This window comes from Cyprinus carpio, chromosome A16 (assembly GCF_018340385.1).
Source record: "Cyprinus carpio isolate SPL01 chromosome A16, ASM1834038v1, whole genome shotgun sequence".
Lineage (NCBI taxonomy): Eukaryota > Metazoa > Chordata > Actinopteri > Cypriniformes > Cyprinidae > Cyprinus > Cyprinus carpio.
In genome coordinates, this window is record NC_056587.1 from 12,828,679 (window position 1) to 12,848,406 (window position 19,728).

Sequence of the window (19,728 nt, forward strand, 5' to 3'; positions counted from 1 at the left end):
AAACCATGCATTTTAAACCTGTTTACTCAAACAGTAAGGGTTAAAGTCTACAGAGATAATTTTCATGAATCTTTCTTTGCAGATTATTAGACGTTTCCATCCTTGTCAGATACAAACAAGGCATTTCCAAAGCAGTTTTGAGGAAATTAATTTTCATTCATAAATCTTCTCTGTTGCACATGGGATGCAACAGAGGTGGAAAACCTTTAAAAAAGTCAGGTTTGTTTGATTTGGCTGAAGAGGAACACTATTCTGGAAAGGCACCAGCTGCAACATGAAAAGCACATACAAGAAAAAAGAGAGATGTGACAGGCTGAGCAACCCATGAGCACTTTACCTGCTGGATTAGAAATTAGTGTAATGTTGTAAACATTAGACAAAAATGGCCTTGCCAGAACATTTGATATAAAATAGGAAATAAGAGGCTGAAATTCCTTATATGTGAAAATGGTTTTATTGGTGAGTATAAAAGAACTCAACATAAAAGTTTCAAAATTCTGAATTATTCATGGAAATAGCAGATGCATACACATCAATCAGATACAGCAAACTGTAACTTTATTGATGTGTTTTACAGTTAACAATTGATGTAGGTGTATATTATTTTAGTGCTTTGATGTTAGTTTTTCTCCATGGTTTCCTTGATCCAATCCAAGTAGTTCTGGACTTTAGTATAGTAGCCCTTAAGGCTTTTATTCCCACATCCAATAGGACCCCATGAAACAATGCCTGTAAGACGATAAGGCTTGTCTGGAGACCCATAGCCCAGAACAGGAGAAAACAAAGGGCCTCCACTGTCACCTTGACAACTGTCTACTTCGTCTCCTCCCGCACAGATCATGTTATCGGTGACAGGCAAACCCTCTGAATAACATTCACCAAGTGGATATATCTGGACATGTCCATAAAGCAGATATTTACTAATTTTTTCGTCTTTAATTCTTCCAAAACCTGAGATTGTGCCCTCCTTCACAGGTTCATTTGTTTTCTCTGGGAGGCACACTGGCCTGATGTGTGGACCTATAGGCACCCTGGTAGACATTTTGATGAGTGCAATATCATTATCATAGTTAGATGGAGAATCTCTACCAACTTTTTGATAATTTGGGTGAATTATGATCTTCTCAGTCTCCATAGAGACTGGGTTTTCGCTTTTACCATCAACTATTGCCCCTAACCAATTCATGGTGGTTGTTTCGTATCCATCCACTACATGAGCTGCTGTTAAAGCCCAGTAATCATTGATTAAAGATGCACCACCTCTGGGACTTTTCTTATGAAAGAGCTGCCATGGAATCTGTTTAATTAACGCTGGCTTCCCACCAAAGACTCTTCCACCGAAAGAGGCGTCTGTATTAATTCCACACACTAAAAGAGAAAGAGGAAATATATGAAAAAGAGATATGTAAAATAAAGTATATGTGGGTTTATACTTTATAGGTGTATTCAGAATGACTGAGTACCTGATTCACATTTAGGCAAATCTTTTGTTAATATTTGACCACTCTCAGACACCCAGTTGCCATCAGCATTACAGGTCAAATTGCCTAGGAAAGCAAAGATAGGGAAAAATGTGGAGCTATTTAGTATTTTGGTAAGAATTACATCAACATAGTTCACGTAAACCATACACATCTCACCATTTTTATCAAGTTGATAATATTCATTTTCACACTTAAGACTGATTTGGTTCAGATAAGTTGTTGAAGGATCTTTTTCTGATAGCTCCATTAATTCAGGAAGCTCTGGAATGCCGCAATCCACAGCTAAGGAAGAAAACAAGAAGAGTGCTTTTTTTAATAACACATGAACATTCTCAGCTTCCTGCATTTTGGATGTATCTCCAAACCTAGTGAGCTTCCAAACATTTTCTGGGTATTGTACTCTTGGTGTGCACGCGTTCACAACACTGCAGTGATGGCGCTGACGTATGACGCTGCTGACGTGTTTTCTTTGTTATTGGGCGCACCAGAGAACACGTCAGCAGCGTCGTACATCAACAGTCACAGCAGTCGCGTTCACAACAGACCCGGAAGAGAAGACATTGATGAATAAAGTCATAATTTTTGTTATTTTTTGGAGCACAATGTATTTTCGATGCTTCAATAAATTCTAACGGACCCTCTGATGTCACATGGACTACTTTGATGATGTTTTTATTACCTTTCTGGACATGGACAGTATACCGTACAAACATTTTCAATGGAGGGACAGAAAGCTCTCGGACTAAATCTAAAATATCTTAAACTGTGTTACGAAGATGAACAGAGGTCTTACGGGTTTGGAACGACATGAGGGTGAGTCATTAATGACATAATTTTCATTTTTGTCTGAACTAACCCTTTAATTCTAAGGATTAGAGAAAGGAGAAAAATGGTCAGTTACAAATGAATTAGCCTATGTCTATTAAAAAAAGCGTATTGTTCAGAAATCAAGACAAGAAAGTATTATAAGAAGACATTTTCTCACGTTCACAGGGGATAACAGGACTCCACTGTCCATTCTTCTGGCATGTGGCTTCATACTCAACCTTAGCTGATTCATGCTATGGAACATTTCATGCTAAATGTGAGTTTTATTGATTAAAAAAAAAAGGTTTGACTCATAAACTAAAGTACATGCTGATATATCATGCCAACTGATATCATCTAACAGCAAAAACACACTATCCAAATTTTAAAGCAATATACAATTCAATTATATAATAATAATATAATATAATAATTATTCTTTTAAATATTATCAATTTAATTGAATTATATTTCATAAGACTTTATTTACTTATATTACATTACAAATTTTAATAGATATTTAAAAGTACATTTTCTAAAATGTTTCTCAGCAAACCCATAACTTTAATCTGTGGCCTTTCAGCTTTAGAAGGTAAAATCAATCGGCCTGAAATACCTACTGATTTCAATACATGTCCTTTGTCACATTTCACTGTAACTTTGTAGCCAGTGGGATATTCAGCATGCTGCGGGTTCAGACTAGATTTTGGTGTCACAGGTCCAGTACATTTCATCCCTGTAAGAAAGCAAATAAACAACAACATAACATGTAAAGAAACAATTCTCAGCATGTTTTAATCAACCATCAATATTCAGATTAGTGATACATCAAAATGAGTTTTTTGATGGAAGATACTCAGATTATGTTGTCCCACCAATCCTGAACATGCAGTGTGTACTTGTTTAGTGTTAAGGATGGGTTGGCAACAGGCGCACCTCTCGTTTTGTAACTGAGGCTAAACCCTTGGTTTGCTCCTTTATAATCTGTCCTGAAGATAATCTCAACACGTTGTGACCTTGTGAGAAGGGATGGAGGGACATCCCTTCCACAAAATGTCTGAACGCCACCATAGAGAGGTTTTATCTAGATGAAATAAATACAGAAAGAGAGATGTCAACGAGGGGAAATACAAAGAGAAAGAATTCAATTGGTTCAAATATTGCATTAAATATGTTGCATACAGTTAATGAGTCGATGCACTGTCCATTCTCTTTCTCAACATCAAATACCCCCACAAACGTAAGCTCAAACTGCAGACCTTCCTCTACAGCCAGAGTGTAAAAACACACAGAGTTTTCAGGGTACGGCTCGGGCCAGTCAGGTGACATCAGCACACCTTCTTGAGAGCCTGTGTGATCTTCACTGCAGCTAACTGACACACAAAGAGAAAAAAAAAAACTGTGTCACTGCTTTAGGCATTATGTAAAAATTAGGTCTGTCAACTAAATAAAAAATTCATCAACTTAATTACGTATGTCAAATAAAGACTTATATTGCATAACCAATTTAAAGACGTAAGTTTCAAAAACAATTGTTTTTGTGGATAAGGAAAAAATTGAAGACAATTGAGTTCTGCAGCTGTGACATCAAAACCCTGAAGGCTTATTTGCCACTGGTTCCTCTGTGTCGTTATAGCAGTGTGGAGTTCCCTATTCCCATAGAATTACAATGATTATTAAAAACTTAATAGTTTAGGCTTGTTGCTATGCTGATTGTTTAGCACATTTTTCTTAGTGGAAGCATATACAAATTATCAAATTATTTTATTTCAAATCAGTATTTCATGTCCATGCACATATGTATTTGCTAAGTACGTGGCTATGTATAAAAATGCAGAATAAAAACAATAATTATTTTTAATAATGACTGGTTGACTGTATTCATTTCATAATTAATTGCACTAAATCAAGACAGCCAAAATACACGTTTCAAAATCTCATTCAATCACAGCCATTCATTACCTTGGCAGGTGTGCTTATCAGAGTCAAGGATGTAACCTGGTCTGCAGAAACAGCGATAACCTCCAATGTAGTTATTGCAGAGTTGGGTGCACTCATTTTGAGGGTCCTTACACTCATCAACATCTATAAGTCAGCAGGATTTGAGGTTCAAACTTAGATCAGCAATAACCAATAACAAATAATTTCATATGCTTTCTGCCCAGTAGTCAATGTATTACTCATCATCTGTTACTCACCCTGTATGGTGTAAAAGCCTCGAAATCCAGTGTGTCTCTCAGTGTTTGAGTAGTCTGCGAGAAATAAAACAGAGAGACAACCACCAGAGGAAGAGTGGAGGAAAGGATTGACAGACGCCTGCAGCTCCTTCATGGACTTCCGTCCACACAGAGTGAAAAGAAGCACCTCATCTGCAAATAACTGGACAAAAATTGTTGTTACTTACAATACACAAAATCTCAATAATCTATGTAAAATACCTTACTGTCACACAAACAATCTCTTTAAAGGAATAGGTTGCCCCAAAATGAAATTTGCTGAAAATGTACTCAACCTCAGGGCATCTAAGACGTAGATGAGTTTGTTTCTTCATCAAAACAGATTTGGAGAAATTTAGCATTAGATCACTTGCCCGAATAAAGAACCCGTCAAGATGTTTTTAACTTCAAACCATTACTTACACTAAAATATGTATCCTATATCCATTACATTGGCTACTCCAGTGAAAAAGTAATCTTGTCTGAATCAGGAGAGAAATATGCACAGATCAAGCACCATTTACAAACAAAAACAGTCCAAAACAGTTGTAGAGAAATATATCAGTGGATTTTGATATGAGAGGACAACAGGGGACGTCTTCACTTGGTGTAGTGTTAAGGATTATGGACTCATATTTAATGATAGAACTGTTTATTACAAACATGCAGCTTTTTGCTTCACAGGATGTTAATTGATGGACAGGTTTCGTGTTGATTACATGTGGATTATTGCGATGTTTTTATCAGTTGTTTGGACTCTCATTCTGACGGCACCCATTCACTGCAGAGGAACCAATTGGAGAGAGTGATGTAATGCTAAATTTCTCCAAATCTGTTCCAATGAAGAAACAAACTCATCTACATTTTGGCCGGCCTGGGATAATTTTTTTTTCCAGCACCTTTTTATTTTTGGGTAAACTGTTCCTTTAACTTAAAACTGCACTTCTAAGAGCACAGCAATACAATTTGCACTTTTTAAAAAAAACCTCTCTCAAACACGCATACCTTCAAGGCGTCATCCTCACACTCATAGCTTTCTTCTAGGTCCAAATGTATGAGAGTGAGTGTGATTTTGTGACCGGTCGAAGCACACTTCTTCCAAGTCAGGTTGGAATAGGGATCATACCCTCGTGGATGTCCAGGTGATTGCACCCATCCAGCTGACAGCATGGACCCGCACACAGGAAAGAGAAGGACAATAACACTGGACAGGGAGCGGTTATTGATAGATAGATAGATAGATAGATAGATAGATAGATAGATAGATAGATAGATAGATAGATAGATAGATAGATAGATAGATAGATAGATGATAGAAAATGACAATCAATATTAAAAATACACTTCATTGCTTTTATAATCCATGCAATAATTGGAAAAGATTCTATGTAGAGAAATACATACATACCAAAAAACGATCATGATGAGAAGTGTTAAAACATAGCCCGCTCTCTCCTTCTTCTGCACTTTCATTTTCACGCTCTGTGTGCATCATCATGTCCAGCCCTCTTTTCCCCTAAAAAACAGTCAACATACTTAAACGAAGTGTTTCCCAACATCTGTCAGTGGGCGTTCACCCTGAACTGACGTGAACAGGAGGGCGGACATGGCTGCTCCAGACAGACTGTTGTGGGCATATCCAGCATATTAACATAAATTATGCATTCATTTAAAGTTATTAACTTATTTAAATACATAAGATCATTATGTACAGTGGCCCAAATAGTATTTGGGAACTCATGGACATTTATAAATTACATAATATATCAAATCACATGGCCATAATGAAGCGCTTATCCCTTTAAAAATTAGCCTTTAGGCCAGGCTTTAGTTTATGTCACAGCCGTAAATGATGATTAGCTTTTTTATAATCTTTATATACTAAGTTTTTTTTATATTCTTATTATTTAAAACTAATGTATACTAGTGTAATTTGAGTTCATTTTTTTGTTTTGTTTTAAATGTAAAAGTCAACATCTTTTACTAATATGAACACTATTTTAGTTAACTGACAGCTTATGCACATTTACAACACATTTACAACATGATCCAGAAATATAACGGTTAAAGCTAAACAAGGTCTTCAGGATCACTTGAAAAGTCAGAGGTCCGGTGTGCTGAAGCAGGTTGGAAACAAACTTTACAGGACAGTGGGTCACCAGGAACAGGGTTAAAGACCTAGACAGAGAGTAAATACGCCTCCTGGTGTCAGAAATGAAAAGGAGAGATAAAGTAAGGGGTGGAGACATTTAAGAGGAAGAGAAAATAGTCAAATGGGAAAGGGAGAGAGTGTGAAGGTATGGAAGCCCATTTCCGCCACTGAATAAAAAAAAATTCTGACTCTTTTTCACAGAATTGTGAGATATAAACTCAAAATTCTGACTTTTTTTTCCCCGCAATTGCGTGTTTATATCTCCTAATTCTGACTTTATTTTTTAGAATTGTGAGATATAAACTCGCAATTGCAAGTTATAAAATCCAGTTTTGGGGTGGGGGGGGCACTGATATGTTTATTGCGAGTTTATATCTCACAATTCTGACTTAATAACTCGCAATTGCCTGTTACAAAGTCAATTCTGAGAGAAAAAAGTCACAATTACGAGATTTAAACTTACAATACTGACTTTTTTCCTCAGAATTGCGAGTTTAAATCTCCAAATTGTGACTTTTTTGTAAACTCACAATTGTAAGAAAAAAAGTCAGAATTGTGAGATAAAAAGTCGCAATTACCTTTTTATTACAATTACTATTTTTTTTTTTTTATTCAGTGGTGGAAATGGGCTTCCATACAGAGAGCAGGTTTAGCCGGTAAAGGGAGAGATGGGGGCACGAAGGAAGAAAAGGTTATCTGCACTGTGTTTTTTTAATGTTTTCCAACAACCATTTACCGTAACAACCACGCAGGTCATTTTACAGCAGTTACTAGCAAACTATGTAAAATACAGTGGTGTAATAGAGCTGTTTAGTTCTATTTGTGTTTGCTGTTGTGTAGTTTTACCAAATACATTGATGTCCATACACATTACACTTAACATTTACTCTAATGCAGCAGTACATTTATCAACTACATGACCTTTGCCAATAAATTCCACAAATGATGCGATTACGAATTACTCAGTCTACAACTGAGCTAAGCAAGCTAAATGACACCAGACAAAGGAAGTACACCAGAAAGTGTTCATAGCTTTATTTAACACAAAACTAAGGAAGTAAAATTGTCACCATTACAGAGATAAATCTCTAGTCCAGGCCATGAATCCTACTTCTGTGGTCGTAGATCCTGAATGTGAAGTTTTGCTTTTATTTTTAACTGGGATCCAGGGGCCCTCAAATTGTGCTAAAATAAAATTAAATTTCTGAAATTAAATTACAATTTTAATTTCCTTTCTAAAGACTAGTTGGAAATCATGAGATAGGCCTTAAATCACATTTATTTTATTGTTTTGACAGCCATTGTTTAATGTTTCTAATTTATTTAATCTTAATGTTTCTAATGTTTCTAATAATTGTGTATTACAAAGTGTATTGCATCTGTATATATCACAGAAAAGCTATTAAAATATTAGATGTTTATTTACAAGGGTGATTAAAACACCTAAACACATACGGTATGTGTTTTTGTTTAGTGTCTGTTCTAACAAAAGCATATTTTATCTTAGCTATATGTTGGAAATGAGATTATGAGGAAAGACCCTTTTCCATAAACTGCAGAGTAAAATATTACATGCTGATTTGTAGAAGTTTCTGTGTGCCACAGCACAGCTCACATTAGAGCTTACAGTAAAGATATGAAACTACACTGTTAACAGTTTTGACCAAATGAGGAAAAGAGTAGGAACAAACACACACACACACACACACACACACATTCTCACCCGGATGCTGGTATTGCAGCCTTCCACAAAAGTGCCTGTGGGTTTTGAAGTCAGACCTCACTTTTTTTTTTGACATTTAGATCACAATGTGTGACTCAGAGCAGGTAACAACTGATATTTGCAGATACATTTTGCTAAAACATTCCTGCCCCTATTCAGAAAGAATTAAGAGTGATGATATTATTCAGAAAGGTCATAAAAAATAAATTAAATGTTTAGGTTTGAAACACTTTTCCCTCACCTTTACCATTGGTGTAAAGCCTAATTTAAGAAGTATAGAACTGAATCATTGTCTCAAACAGCCTAACAGTATTTGAAGCAGCTGTTTTAGTTTTGATGTCCTTAATAATGCTGATTGCTGTCACACAATAAATTCTCAGTAAACAGGTCTCATTTTGACATTCTCTGTGTTAGCCTCAGGGGTTAATAACTGCACGAACAGGAAGGAAGGCAAGAGAATGCAAGCACAAGTGCAGAGGGTGGATAGCGGTAGTGGGGCTTTCCAGCGCAGAGGGCAGAAAAAGAGTAACAGAGGGGGTTAAGAGTGGGTGAAGTAAACCGACACAGAAAGGAAAGAAAAAAATGATTCCCTTACCTGCAGTGGATCAACTGAGACATACAACAGAAAGAGAGAGGAAGCAAGCGTGACAGACAGACAGAAAAGAAAAGAGAAGAAGACAATTGACGCAATAGCACGGGTCAGCATGACCAAATAATCATCAATTCCTTGGTAACTTACATAAATAGATCAATCATTTCCGTAATTTGTGTTAAGGGTTGTATACGTCAACAGACTTCATATGACTGTAAAGTAATCACACTGAAAGGACCGAATCGAGACAACGGTGAACATAACCAAGATGGGAGAAGTGAAATGCAAATGTCCAAAAGGTGAGATTTCCATATCATTATATATTTTTATATAGTGGGAATGTTTGCTGTATTTAATATTAGAATCTATTACCCTGTTTCACGTATATAATCACTTATTGCTGGTCAAAATGAGATTTCTGTTTCAAGTTCAGGCAACATTATGAAAGCAGTTTTCATACCTGTGTGTGAGAAAGAGCGATCATCTACTTTTTATTACTGTTATTTTTTTACAGCGACATGATTTGAAGTTAATTTACATTCAGTTTGCCTGTGTTCTGTGCTAATATAGAGCCATAGCTTGCCATACAATTGACTGCAAGAAAACAGGATATTATTTTTACTCATAACATTGTTTTAATCAAGGTAAAATCAGCCCACTAGAAACTCTGGTGTACCAAGGAAATCCTGTACTGTAACCCTGCTAACAAGTTATTCATGGTTCCTGGAAATCACGCATTAACATAAAACAGGACATTCTGTATCAATTTAAAATAATTATATATTAAGTGACTAATGTATGCACAACATTACAGTCAAACCAACATTTTTCCAAACACCTTTAACATTTCACACATTATCACAGTTTATTCGCTATAGTTTAGAAAATGGTAATAAAATGTCATGAGCTTAAACTGTGTCAGAACAAATTCATCACTTACTCACTCTCATTTTGTTATAAAGAAGCGTCATTCTTTCCTCTAGAGAACACAAAAGAAGACATTTTAATTACTGCATTATTGGGTTTTTGCCAGTCAAAGCCATTGTTTTCAAGCCCACTGAATTTCATTGTATGGTCAAACAAACACTTTTCTTTATGGCAGTATTTTTAATAGCGACATGATTTGAAGTTAATTTACATTCAAATTGTCTTGTGTTTTGTGCTAATTTAGTGACACTTACCATAGAACTGAGTAAGGAAAAAAAACAAAAAACGAGACATGTTCAAACATGCTTATTAGAGTTGCTGTACATCTTTTTTTTTAGATCAAATGCAAGCAACTTATGTCTATAAATGACTATTTTCATTTGATTTTAAATACATAGATCATAAATACTGACTTTTTCTTGTGATTGTGGGGTCTTATGCAAAAACTGAGCTTTCTTTCTTTCTCAGGAAAATATATGCTTTCCAGTTGTAATGCCACATCGGATATAGTGTGCCAAACCTGCCCACGGCGAACATTTATTGATCAGGAAAACAAAATGAGCCAGTGTCGAGCCTGCAGGGAGTGTTCCAACAGTAATTTCACATTCACTCACTCTGGTTTTTATTTCTAATAATGCCACTTGTCTTTTTCAACAAGTAGCCTAATGTTTGTGTATGTGTCTGACAGCCAGCAACATGGAGATGGAAAAGGAGTGTGAGGCAGACAAAAACACACAGTGCAGGTGTAAGCCGGGATACTACTGTACACACATAAGTGAATCCCACTGCGATTACTGCAGTCCGGTCTCCACGTGTCCTCCAGGGATGGGAGTTGCCTTTCATCGTAAGTAATCAAGCTTTGCTTATGTGGTGCAGGGGTTTTCAAAATGTTTGATGCCTTAGTGTACCTCCAAATATGATGATCCTTAAAATGATTTAAATTGAAATATTAAGATATCTGCTGATATAATATATAATCATGAGGTCAGTTTGTAGGCCAATCGAAAGGCTAGTTTGTCATGGGTCCCTTTGGAATTTCTTTAATCCATCTATATATATATTCAAATACTCTGGGAAGGGAAATTGATCATGTGAACATAACACTACACTTTGCCACAATATCCATAGTGACTTACATATTGACAGGTCAAAAAAAAAAATTCAGTTGAGTTTACAGTAAAGCATGGATATTCCTGTTAGAAGATCTGCAATGGTCTGAAGGGCTTCCATATACTGTTTAGAGTGGAATAAGTGGCAGTAGGACTGCTGAATAACTGAAACTGTGTTGCAGACATGTTCAAGAAAGACACTGTGTGCATACCCTGCCCAGAAGGAACCTACAGCGATGTGCAGGACTACTTTTCCAGCTGCAAAAATCATACAAGGTGCGAGTCAGTGTTATACCTGTATAAACTGCAATTTCACAATTGACAGATTCACAGAATAACCCCCCAAACACACACACACACACTGTTTACATATCACTAAAAAGTCCTTTGAATTAAAATGATCTCTTGTGAAACTATCACAAGCTTCTGACTCATATTAATGATTACTTCCAAATTACACAACCAAAGATGTCTTGCCTTCTGCTTAACTTTTTCTCTACAAGTTATATCTTTTTCTTTTTAGACCTATAATGCCCTTTTCGTACCCATCGCTATCTGATTTAAACAAAATACAGAGGAGGAATGCATAGGTTTTATGTATAACCATTACAGGTTTTACGTAAATGTGTCTTATGTCGTTCTCCTACACAAAATAAGACCACATTAATTTGCTTACATTCAATAAAAATGTAGTCGTACACTGTGTAGGAGAGTGGGTGGGTATCGCTTCCATTTTTAACCTCTGTCTGACATTCACATACATTATTTCTTTCACTTTTTTCTACACGTACACAAAGCAATACACAAAAACTAAAATTATACACATAAATAAATAGTTTCCTTAGCTCAATAGAAATAAAGCTTGACGTAGTTCCCCTCTAAAATCATTTGCCTAATCTGTCATTTTACAGTTGTGATGATTTGGGTCGAGATATGAAAGTGCCTGGGACCAGCAAATCAGATGTTGTGTGTGGAAATTTTAAACCATGTACTACATGTAAGTCTCTATACCTCTACTGGAAAAACTCTTATTTTATAGGAAATGTCACCATGTTCAGTGTGTGTGTGTGTGTGTGTGTGTGTGTGTGAGCGTGTTTTAAACAATTTTATCCATTCATTAATTCTTTTAAAAATTAGTTGGAAAAAATCCCTCCTACCAGACCTAAATAATGAATAAATTCACCTTTTGTCCTTTATTTCAGCTTGTTCTTGGTTGTTACCTGCTAGTCTGTGGGCAGGGATCGTGATTACTGCCCTGATTCTATTTTTGATCCTGTTTATAATTTATTGGAGAAACAAACGTCAGTCAAAAAGATTAGGTAAGTAAATGTACTGTAATATATTAGGTCACATCTCACACAACCATCCGCACACATGTATTTATAAATAATTTTGCACTAATATGTATTCTAACTTTACAATCAATTTTGACAGCACATATTTAGAGCATGAGAGAGGATTTAGAACAAATCCTGGAACGATCAACATAGATATATAATATTAAATATGAAAACACTGATATGCTGTAAGACTGTATCATGTTCTTAGAAACTGTTCACAAGCATTTCTGCTGAGTGGTCAAATAAGTCAAGCTGGCTTCATATCAGATCTGTAGGTTGTAGCTCTAGATTGGCTGTAACTGTCCTTGATGATGGGCGAGCAGAATTTTGCACCGACGTGCATAAAAGGGTCATTTAGCAATAACGCAGGTTTGATTGATGGGAAACCAAACCCAAACTCTGTCCTAATAGTACTAACATAGATGCATGTGCATAGGGTTACCCACACATGCCTAATGCAGGTCACCAAGGATTAAACTTCTCTGAAATCTTTTGATATATAAGATAATCTGCTGCTGTCACTGATTTCCAGCATCAGTGAGGATGCACACAAGTCAGAACAGTCATACGTGCTATGCTGTAGGCTTTGCCAATAACTTACTGCTTAGTGCACAAGATGCTTAAGATTAAACTGTTGCTGGTAAACCACATCCTTTCAGTTCTATACACAAGCTCACTGACATGTATCAATGTGGCGTCAACTTCACAACAAACTGTTAAAAATGATCATACACATTTGATGGTTGCTAAAAGTAAAATACAGAATACTGTAAATGACATCCATCTCTCTCACACAATTTTTTTTTATTTTATGCATTAAAAATTAAGTAATTATCAAATAAATTATTAAAATGTATGTGTTAAATGCAAATCTAAAGATCGATAAAAATATAAAAAATACAGGGAATGTAATTAAATTTACGAGCCATAACCTTTTGTTTTCTCAGAGATTTCTTTAAGCCACATCTCGCCGGTGCTTCCTCCAGACATCCTGAAATACCCTGCAGACTGTGATGTGGAGAAACATGCAGAACATCAGCAACTCACACATTTAGGTAAAATGTTTTACAATGTACGTGTAAATGTAGGCCAGGTTTATTTCTCAGCTCCAGTCAGTTCAGTTTTGATTCAGTTCAATTCAATAACTGCAAAGTTCATCAATTACGAAAGTTCAATTCTGCGATGAGCAGCTCAACTAAAGACAGTGGTGTTGTTATTCACCTCAGTGTTGATTCATTTCAGTTCAATAACAGTGCTGATGTTGCATCTGAAAGCATTTTTATATATTTAACAGTAGTAACACTGTATTTATAATATTTCTAAAGCTGTGACCTGGAAATCCACACAGCATTCTAGAATCTCACCAAACATTCCCACAGTACAGATTAAATACAGTCAGGAGAGTTTCAAAATGAGCAATACCATATTTTATGAATACTTCAACTATGGCTTTGCGTCACTGTATAAATAATTACGAAGTTTCCTTTGACCTGTTCTGATCTTATCAGCTCACAGACGAAGGGTACAAACCGCATACACGTCGTCTTACACTGCATGTCAAATAACCTAGAAGCTTTAGCTGTTTTGGCCTCCCACGACTCCCACACTTTTCTCCTTCACTTAATTTGGTGGGGGCGATAAAATCTTTGATGTCTCTGCTAAACATGGGGTCTGAAATCACATACTGTTGTAAAAACCAGTCATACTGTGACAACAGGTAGAAGTTCTGGTTTGTACATTAATCAGTTTTTCTGGTCTAATCTTCTAAGACTAATTTACAAGAAACTGTTTGCACCTGTCCTGGATGATTTTTAATATTTAAAGTGTATAAATATATTTTGAAATATAATTTATTACTGTGATGGCAATGCATGCTGAATTGTCAGCAGACGTTACTTCTGAATATCTGAATATATGTGAACGTAATTCATATTATTAAAAATAATTTATTATTATATATTGTGATGTTAGCCAATCAAGTCAAGTCACCTTTATTTATATAGCGCTTTATACAATACTGGTTGTCTCAAAGCAGCTTTACAGTGTCAAACAGGAAAATAGTTTGTCAATAATGCAAGAAGACAATAAAAGAGTAATTTTTCTAGCTAAAGTCAGTTCATAGATGATTCAGTGATGTCATCATCCAGTTCAGCTCTCTTCCAGTAGTGTCTGTGCAATCAGTCAAGCGTCCCCAACTAAGCAAAACCAGTATGGCATGGTTTAATTCCAGGCTGCAACACAGGTCAAACTGTGCAGAGGACTTTAACAGAGCAGCCGTCAAGTGTTATACAGTGTTTTAGGTTATTAAATGTGGAGGTTTTTGGTCCAATAATTAAAACCTGTTTTTTTCAGAATTTAGCAGTAGGAAATTACTAGTCATCCATCCAATCATTGATTAATAATTGCCTTCTTTTTTTTTTTTTTTTTTTTTTTTCCTCAGTTGGAAATTATTCAGAAATGGACAGCAGCATACAGTGTGATGGATTTATGCCAACGATGACAATGTCAAAGAAATACGGCCCCTCAGCTGCCACAAACAGATATACAGACAGCATCACGTGCCACTCGAACTGTCAGTCGGAGCCACAGGAGTCTGAATGGAACGATTAACTCTGGCACATTAACTTCCTATTAACCTGACAATTATATATACTTATATATATAGTGTGTTTTTTTTCTACCAGTGAATAAGCTTTACTTCGGTTCTGGTAGAATGTGTAAAAAACTTTGTTTTTTTTGGTTTTTTTTTATGGGACAAAAATTCATTGAATAGGCCTACACATTTCACAAAACCTGTATTAATGAAAACAACAGATACTGCAGTAACACAATATGGTCTCTCTTGTAGTAATAACAATATATTGTCTTTAGTTAAGATACTACTTAAGATTTCATTTTTAATAAACATTTGGTATTTGATTAATCCCATTACTGTGTATAAAAGTACGGAAAAGACTGTCATTGTGTCATACCAGGTCTTACCAGAAGATGTCGCAATTGACACCGTAGACTTCTTGACAGACTTGTTATTCCGAATTATTTTCTACTTCAGTTTCACTATCGAAGCCCACAGTCACTCAGAAGTACGTACTTGACCACAAAACAAAACATATGTGCTAGAGACCATAGACATACGCCAGAGACGACAGTGTTTCTCAGCTTATTCTGTTCTCTACTGCTGAAACAGTATTTATTACGTTACCAAGTCTTTTATCGCCCCTTAGAGATTAAATGAAGGAATTGCAAGGAGGAGGGCATTTCATTTTGTCTTGTCGAAATGGAGCAAGGTTTCATATGGGTCACTATCATCATAGAGTGCCTTTCAACCCTCACAATACTCAAAGATTTTGGTTTTAATTTCCCATTCGCTTTATGTCATGTCATAAACAACTGGGCTACTACGTATTTAACAGTGTATTTAATGTATTTAACATTTATACTTATATATTAAATATAGTTATAGTTATATTTATATAATATAGTTATATATAACAAATTTCTGAAAGGTGTGATGTCCCTTTCCTAAACAGGGTTATTTATGTCACGGAGTGGTCTAGCTACATCATGTAGTTTTTGTGCGTGCACTCTCTGGGTGTATTTCTGTCTGGTTTTCGCTATATACTCGATAATGTCAAATTGCATATTGTTTAAACAACAATTTCAATATCATTGTAGACGATACATATCGCACATCTGTAGATAGATAGATAGATAGATTCTATTGTGTGAACTATTATTAGTATTGCAATTCGCATTGGCATCAGTAGCTATAGTATAAGAAATAAATTCACACAAACAGGATTTCATGGTAATATAAATGGTTATATTCTAGAGTGGACAAATCTACATATTTCAAACCACAGGTATTTCAGCACTTTTAGACAATGTTTGACTAATGCAATTAATTAAAATCATATCACACAGATTTATCAAATCCATTATTTGCCAATCCAATATCAGGACACTAGACGTTAAATAAAATTTAGGAATCAAGAATTCAAGTTGCACTAGCTAAACCACTTGCTGATTTAATCATTACTTCTGCTTACTGTAAACATATCTGCATAATACAATATTAGGGTGCAATGAATCTAGCCTGATCCATATTTTACAGTACCATGAATGTTCACAGAGGGCAACAGTGTTCTATTGTCGTGATCTCATTTAAACATTTGCATTTAAATTTTGAACCAATTTCTTCATTTGTAGTCTCCATTTAAACACTATTTGTTGCAGCTCAGGGACAAATCACTGTTGCAATATGGTCTCTTCTGAACCCTGAGCTCTAAGAACAATCTGAGCTCAAAAACCCCAGCAAATGGCCCCTCAATTTCTCTCTCTCTCTGTCTCGCTCTCTCTTCTCTCCATCCTCACTCAGCCTTCTTAAAGACTTGCTTGGCAGTGACATCCTGAACCCTCATCTCCTGCAGATAGAGAGAGAGAGAGAGAGAGAGAGAGAGAGAGAGAGAGAGAGAGAGACGTGACAGAAGAAACAAGGATGAAGGACATTGTGAGAGATGCATAGTAGTAGCCCAGTTGTTAAAGATTCGATTGGGTTTAAAACAACAGTTTTCTATTTTAATATACTTTAAAATGTAATTTATTCCATAATGGCAAATCTGAATTTTCAGCAGTCAATACTCCAGTCATCAGTGTCACTTGATCCTGAAGAAATCATTCTAATATGTTGATTTGGTGCTTTAGATACCTTTCTTTTATTAATGTTCCTCACAAAAGCCCCATCTCTCATTGAATCACCTTACTCACATTGGTATAAATGTCACTCAATTATAGTACTCCCTTTATATTTTACATTACTGAATACACTTCATATAGTTTTATCAGAAACTTTTAGTCCAGTTTTACATGTAAGTGACTTTATATAATTGTCCTCCAGACACCAAATAATGCATATATATATGCATATAAAGCAGTTTTCCTGCTTGCTTACCAAATGGAGGAGGTTTCCTTCTAGCCAGTGTGTCCAGCCTCTGCCCTCTTTCTCTCCTCGTTGCACGCAGATCAATTTATCACCATCCCAATTCACTGTGGTCTAAAACAATGGAGAACATTTTACATTAGCCCCACACATTCCCACACTTGTTTGTCTGGCTGATGTTACTTTCAAAGGGGCCTGTGTGTTTCTCACACATACATTACAAATGGGTAAACTAATATAATACAATAATATAAAAACACACACACACACACACACACCTGGCACTTTCGCCCATCGACTGGTCCCAGGTCCTCAGTGAACTCCTGTCCCAAAGTGAAGTCCATGTCAAAGTTCTTAAAGGTGGTGACTGTCTTAATCTTCATTTTTCCAGTGTTCACATCGTGTTCAATATGTTTGCTGGGTTTCAGAATGCTGACGACTTTCCTTAATGCATAATTAACATCTAATGAGGAGAGAAAGAGATTAATCACTTAGCATACTTAAGAAAATTCTGTCATTGTTTACTTAACCACACGTTGTTCCACATGTTTTTTTTTTTTCATACAATGAAGAAATACTTTTCAGTACAATGAAATCAGTCTGAATCAGTTGAGCAAGTTCACATATCCAGTCTAAGGGATTTTTTTTTTTTCTGAAATAAGAATGATCTCGAGTTTAACTCCCGGATTCAGTGATCTGGACACACTCGCATTGGTAAAAGAAGATTATCAAGTGAAAAGCAGCTTACATTTCAGTTTGTTCATCAGTCAGAGCTACTGTATGAATTCAGGAGATTAGGAATACAATGGATGAATTGTGTGAATCCCTTTTATCATACTTTAATGCTGATTTTAAGTTTGAACGCTCCATTATTGCAAATGCCTGAAAAAGAGTGGCAAACAAATTACTGAAAATAACTTTTCAATAACTTTTTCCACAAAAGAAAGAGTCATAGGCTACATACAAGTTTGGAACAGCATCATTTTTTTTATTTTTAGGTGAACTAACCCTTTAACACCATGTATAACATGATGAAACATGCATTATAAGCTCTTATCCAACGAAAACTCATATAATAAATCTTCCACACACAAATACAAACATTTCACCACACTTCCAGGTGTATTCTTAATTCTTAACTAAATTGCTATGATCTCGTTTAGGCTTTCTTCCCCACGGCAAGAGGATGATTGGACTGTACTGCATTACATTCACCCAGATTAAAAGGAGGCACATCATCCTCATGTTCACAGAGGTTTGAAGACAGATGGAGGAGGAACATCACAGTCAACACAAGCATCAAGTTACAGTCAAAGTGAGTCACTGTGCAGCAGTTCACTGATTGTAAAATCTCTTGCTGCTTAACTGAGAAAAAAAAAAAAAACTTAAAATATATTGTTGCTTACCCAATGCCGCGAGATATCCTTCAAAATTTTCCTGGGAAACCATGTGGTAAATGCCAGTATAATTAGGTTTGGACATTTTCTCAGTTTGCTTCTTTATTTGACACGAATCCAACCAAACCTCGTGTGATCTGTAAGTTACCTCTGTGGGCTCACTTTTCCCTCTGGTTATCTGTCTGGATCTCTATCCGTGTCTCTAGGCTGCACTATCGCATTGTTCGCTAGTTAATTTGGTTAAATTATAGCGCGATTGACGCCGTTTCCTACTACAGCAAGCGAAGTGAAGACACCGAACGGAATCTGTGGTCAGTGTTTCCGGGAATTTATTCCGTGATGTTGCGTTACACAATGCCCCAAGACCTTGCTCCGGTTCGTCCTCTGTAAGTAACCCAAAAGCGTCTGACTCCTCCCTAACCAGCTCAATTCCGAACAGAGCAAAGAGCCAAATCCTCCCTGATTTTGGGATCGCTTTGCAGGCATTTTTCCTGAGGTTGTCAAATTATAACTTTGATATATAAAAATACACACAAAAGAATTAGATATGGTGATTTTACCCCTTTAAAATATGCAATTTAGGCGTCATATTATTAAATATGCAGTTATTGCAATTATTATTAATAAAAGCATCATGAAAAATATATATATTTACTTGAAATTAAATAAACGTTAGCTGAAATAATCAAATAAAAGACAACATTTCACATATTAATTTAGTTTAACTTGTAGGCTACTAAAGAAAACTAAAACTGAAATAAAAACTGTACAGACGTATTTAAAAAACTCAAAAACACATCAGCTAATTAAAATAATAAAACCTATAATTGTATCTCAATGATACATATTTATATTATTATTAATAATATTATTACATTTTTGTGATTTTGTGAACCCATTGCATTGCAAATATACTTATTTAGTAAAGGTGAGAATGTGATTTTAAATCCTAAAAATAAATGTTTATCCATAATAGGATGAATAATAATATTTGAAAATTTCTGACAGTTTGATAGAAGTTGGGTAACACTGAAAACAAAAC

The 19,728-nt window shown here is 35.6% G+C and overlaps 3 protein-coding genes across 4 annotated transcripts; 1 reads left to right on the forward strand and 2 right to left on the reverse strand.

Moving 5' to 3' along the window:
* Positions 1-435: 435 nt before the first annotated feature.
* LOC109105323 (mannan-binding lectin serine protease 2-like) lies at positions 436-6,886 on the reverse strand. The gene is made up of 11 exons (XM_042772752.1): positions 5,916-6,886; positions 5,513-5,711; positions 4,490-4,670; positions 4,254-4,376; positions 3,474-3,664; positions 3,228-3,375; positions 2,912-3,027; positions 2,470-2,545; positions 1,641-1,766; positions 1,464-1,547; positions 436-1,368 (listed from the first exon to the last, which is right to left on the reverse strand). The coding sequence occupies exons 1-11, from the start codon at positions 5,978-5,980 to the stop codon at positions 620-622; spliced, it is 2,058 nt and encodes a 685-aa protein (XP_042628686.1). The 5' UTR covers positions 5,981-6,886; the 3' UTR covers positions 436-619.
* A 1,952-nt stretch (positions 6,887-8,838) lies between these two features.
* On the forward strand, positions 8,839-15,278 carry LOC109104858 (tumor necrosis factor receptor superfamily member 5-like). Of its 2 annotated transcripts, XM_042772754.1 has the most exons (9): positions 8,839-9,080; positions 9,176-9,273; positions 10,370-10,495; positions 10,590-10,745; positions 11,193-11,286; positions 11,922-12,007; positions 12,213-12,329; positions 13,298-13,405; positions 14,791-15,278. In XM_042772754.1, the coding sequence occupies exons 2-9, from the start codon at positions 9,243-9,245 to the stop codon at positions 14,958-14,960; spliced, it is 888 nt and encodes a 295-aa protein (XP_042628688.1). In that variant the 5' UTR covers positions 8,839-9,080; positions 9,176-9,242; the 3' UTR covers positions 14,961-15,278. The 2 variants fall into 2 exon arrangements, with proteins under 2 accessions (XP_042628688.1, XP_042628687.1); XM_042772753.1 differs by having other exon boundaries at positions 8,839-9,273.
* Positions 15,279-16,151: 873 nt separating this feature from the next.
* Positions 16,152-19,103, reverse strand: LOC109104860 (retinol-binding protein 1-like). The gene is made up of 4 exons (XM_019118173.2): positions 18,696-19,103; positions 17,568-17,752; positions 17,302-17,403; positions 16,152-16,774 (listed from the first exon to the last, which is right to left on the reverse strand). Exons 1-4 carry the CDS (start codon positions 18,769-18,771, stop codon positions 16,721-16,723), a joined length of 417 nt encoding a protein of 138 aa, XP_018973718.1. The 5' UTR covers positions 18,772-19,103; the 3' UTR covers positions 16,152-16,720.
* Between the last annotated feature and the right edge of the window lie 625 nt (positions 19,104-19,728).

Coding starts and splice junctions, on each gene's coding strand:
- LOC109105323 (XM_042772752.1), bottom strand. CDS start 5,980: ATGAAAGTGCAGAAGAAGGAGAGAGCGGGCTATGTTTTAACACTTCTC. Junction 4,377..4,489: donor AGGCTTTTACACCATACAGG/GTGAGTAACAGA, acceptor GCTGACTTATAG/ATGTTGATGAGTGTAAGGAC. Junction 2,546..2,911: donor AAGGACATGTATTGAAATCA/GTAGGTATTTCA, acceptor AATGTTCCATAG/CATGAATCAGCTAAGGTTGA.
- LOC109104858 (XM_042772753.1), top strand. CDS start 9,243: ATGGGAGAAGTGAAATGCAAATGTCCAAAAG. Junction 9,274..10,369: donor GAAATGCAAATGTCCAAAAG/GTGAGATTTCCA, acceptor TTTCTTTCTCAG/GAAAATATATGCTTTCCAGT. Junction 11,287..11,921: donor AGCTGCAAAAATCATACAAG/GTGCGAGTCAGT, acceptor GTCATTTTACAG/TTGTGATGATTTGGGTCGAG.
- LOC109104860 (XM_019118173.2), bottom strand. CDS start 18,771: ATGTCCAAACCTAATTATACTGGCATTTACCACATGGTTTCCCAGGAA. Junction 17,404..17,567: donor TCGATGGGCGAAAGTGCCAG/GTGTGTGTGTGT, acceptor CCATTGTTTTAG/ACCACAGTGAATTGGGATGG. Junction 16,775..17,301: donor AAGGAAACCTCCTCCATTTG/GTAAGCAAGCAG, acceptor CTCTATCTGCAG/GAGATGAGGGTTCAGGATGT.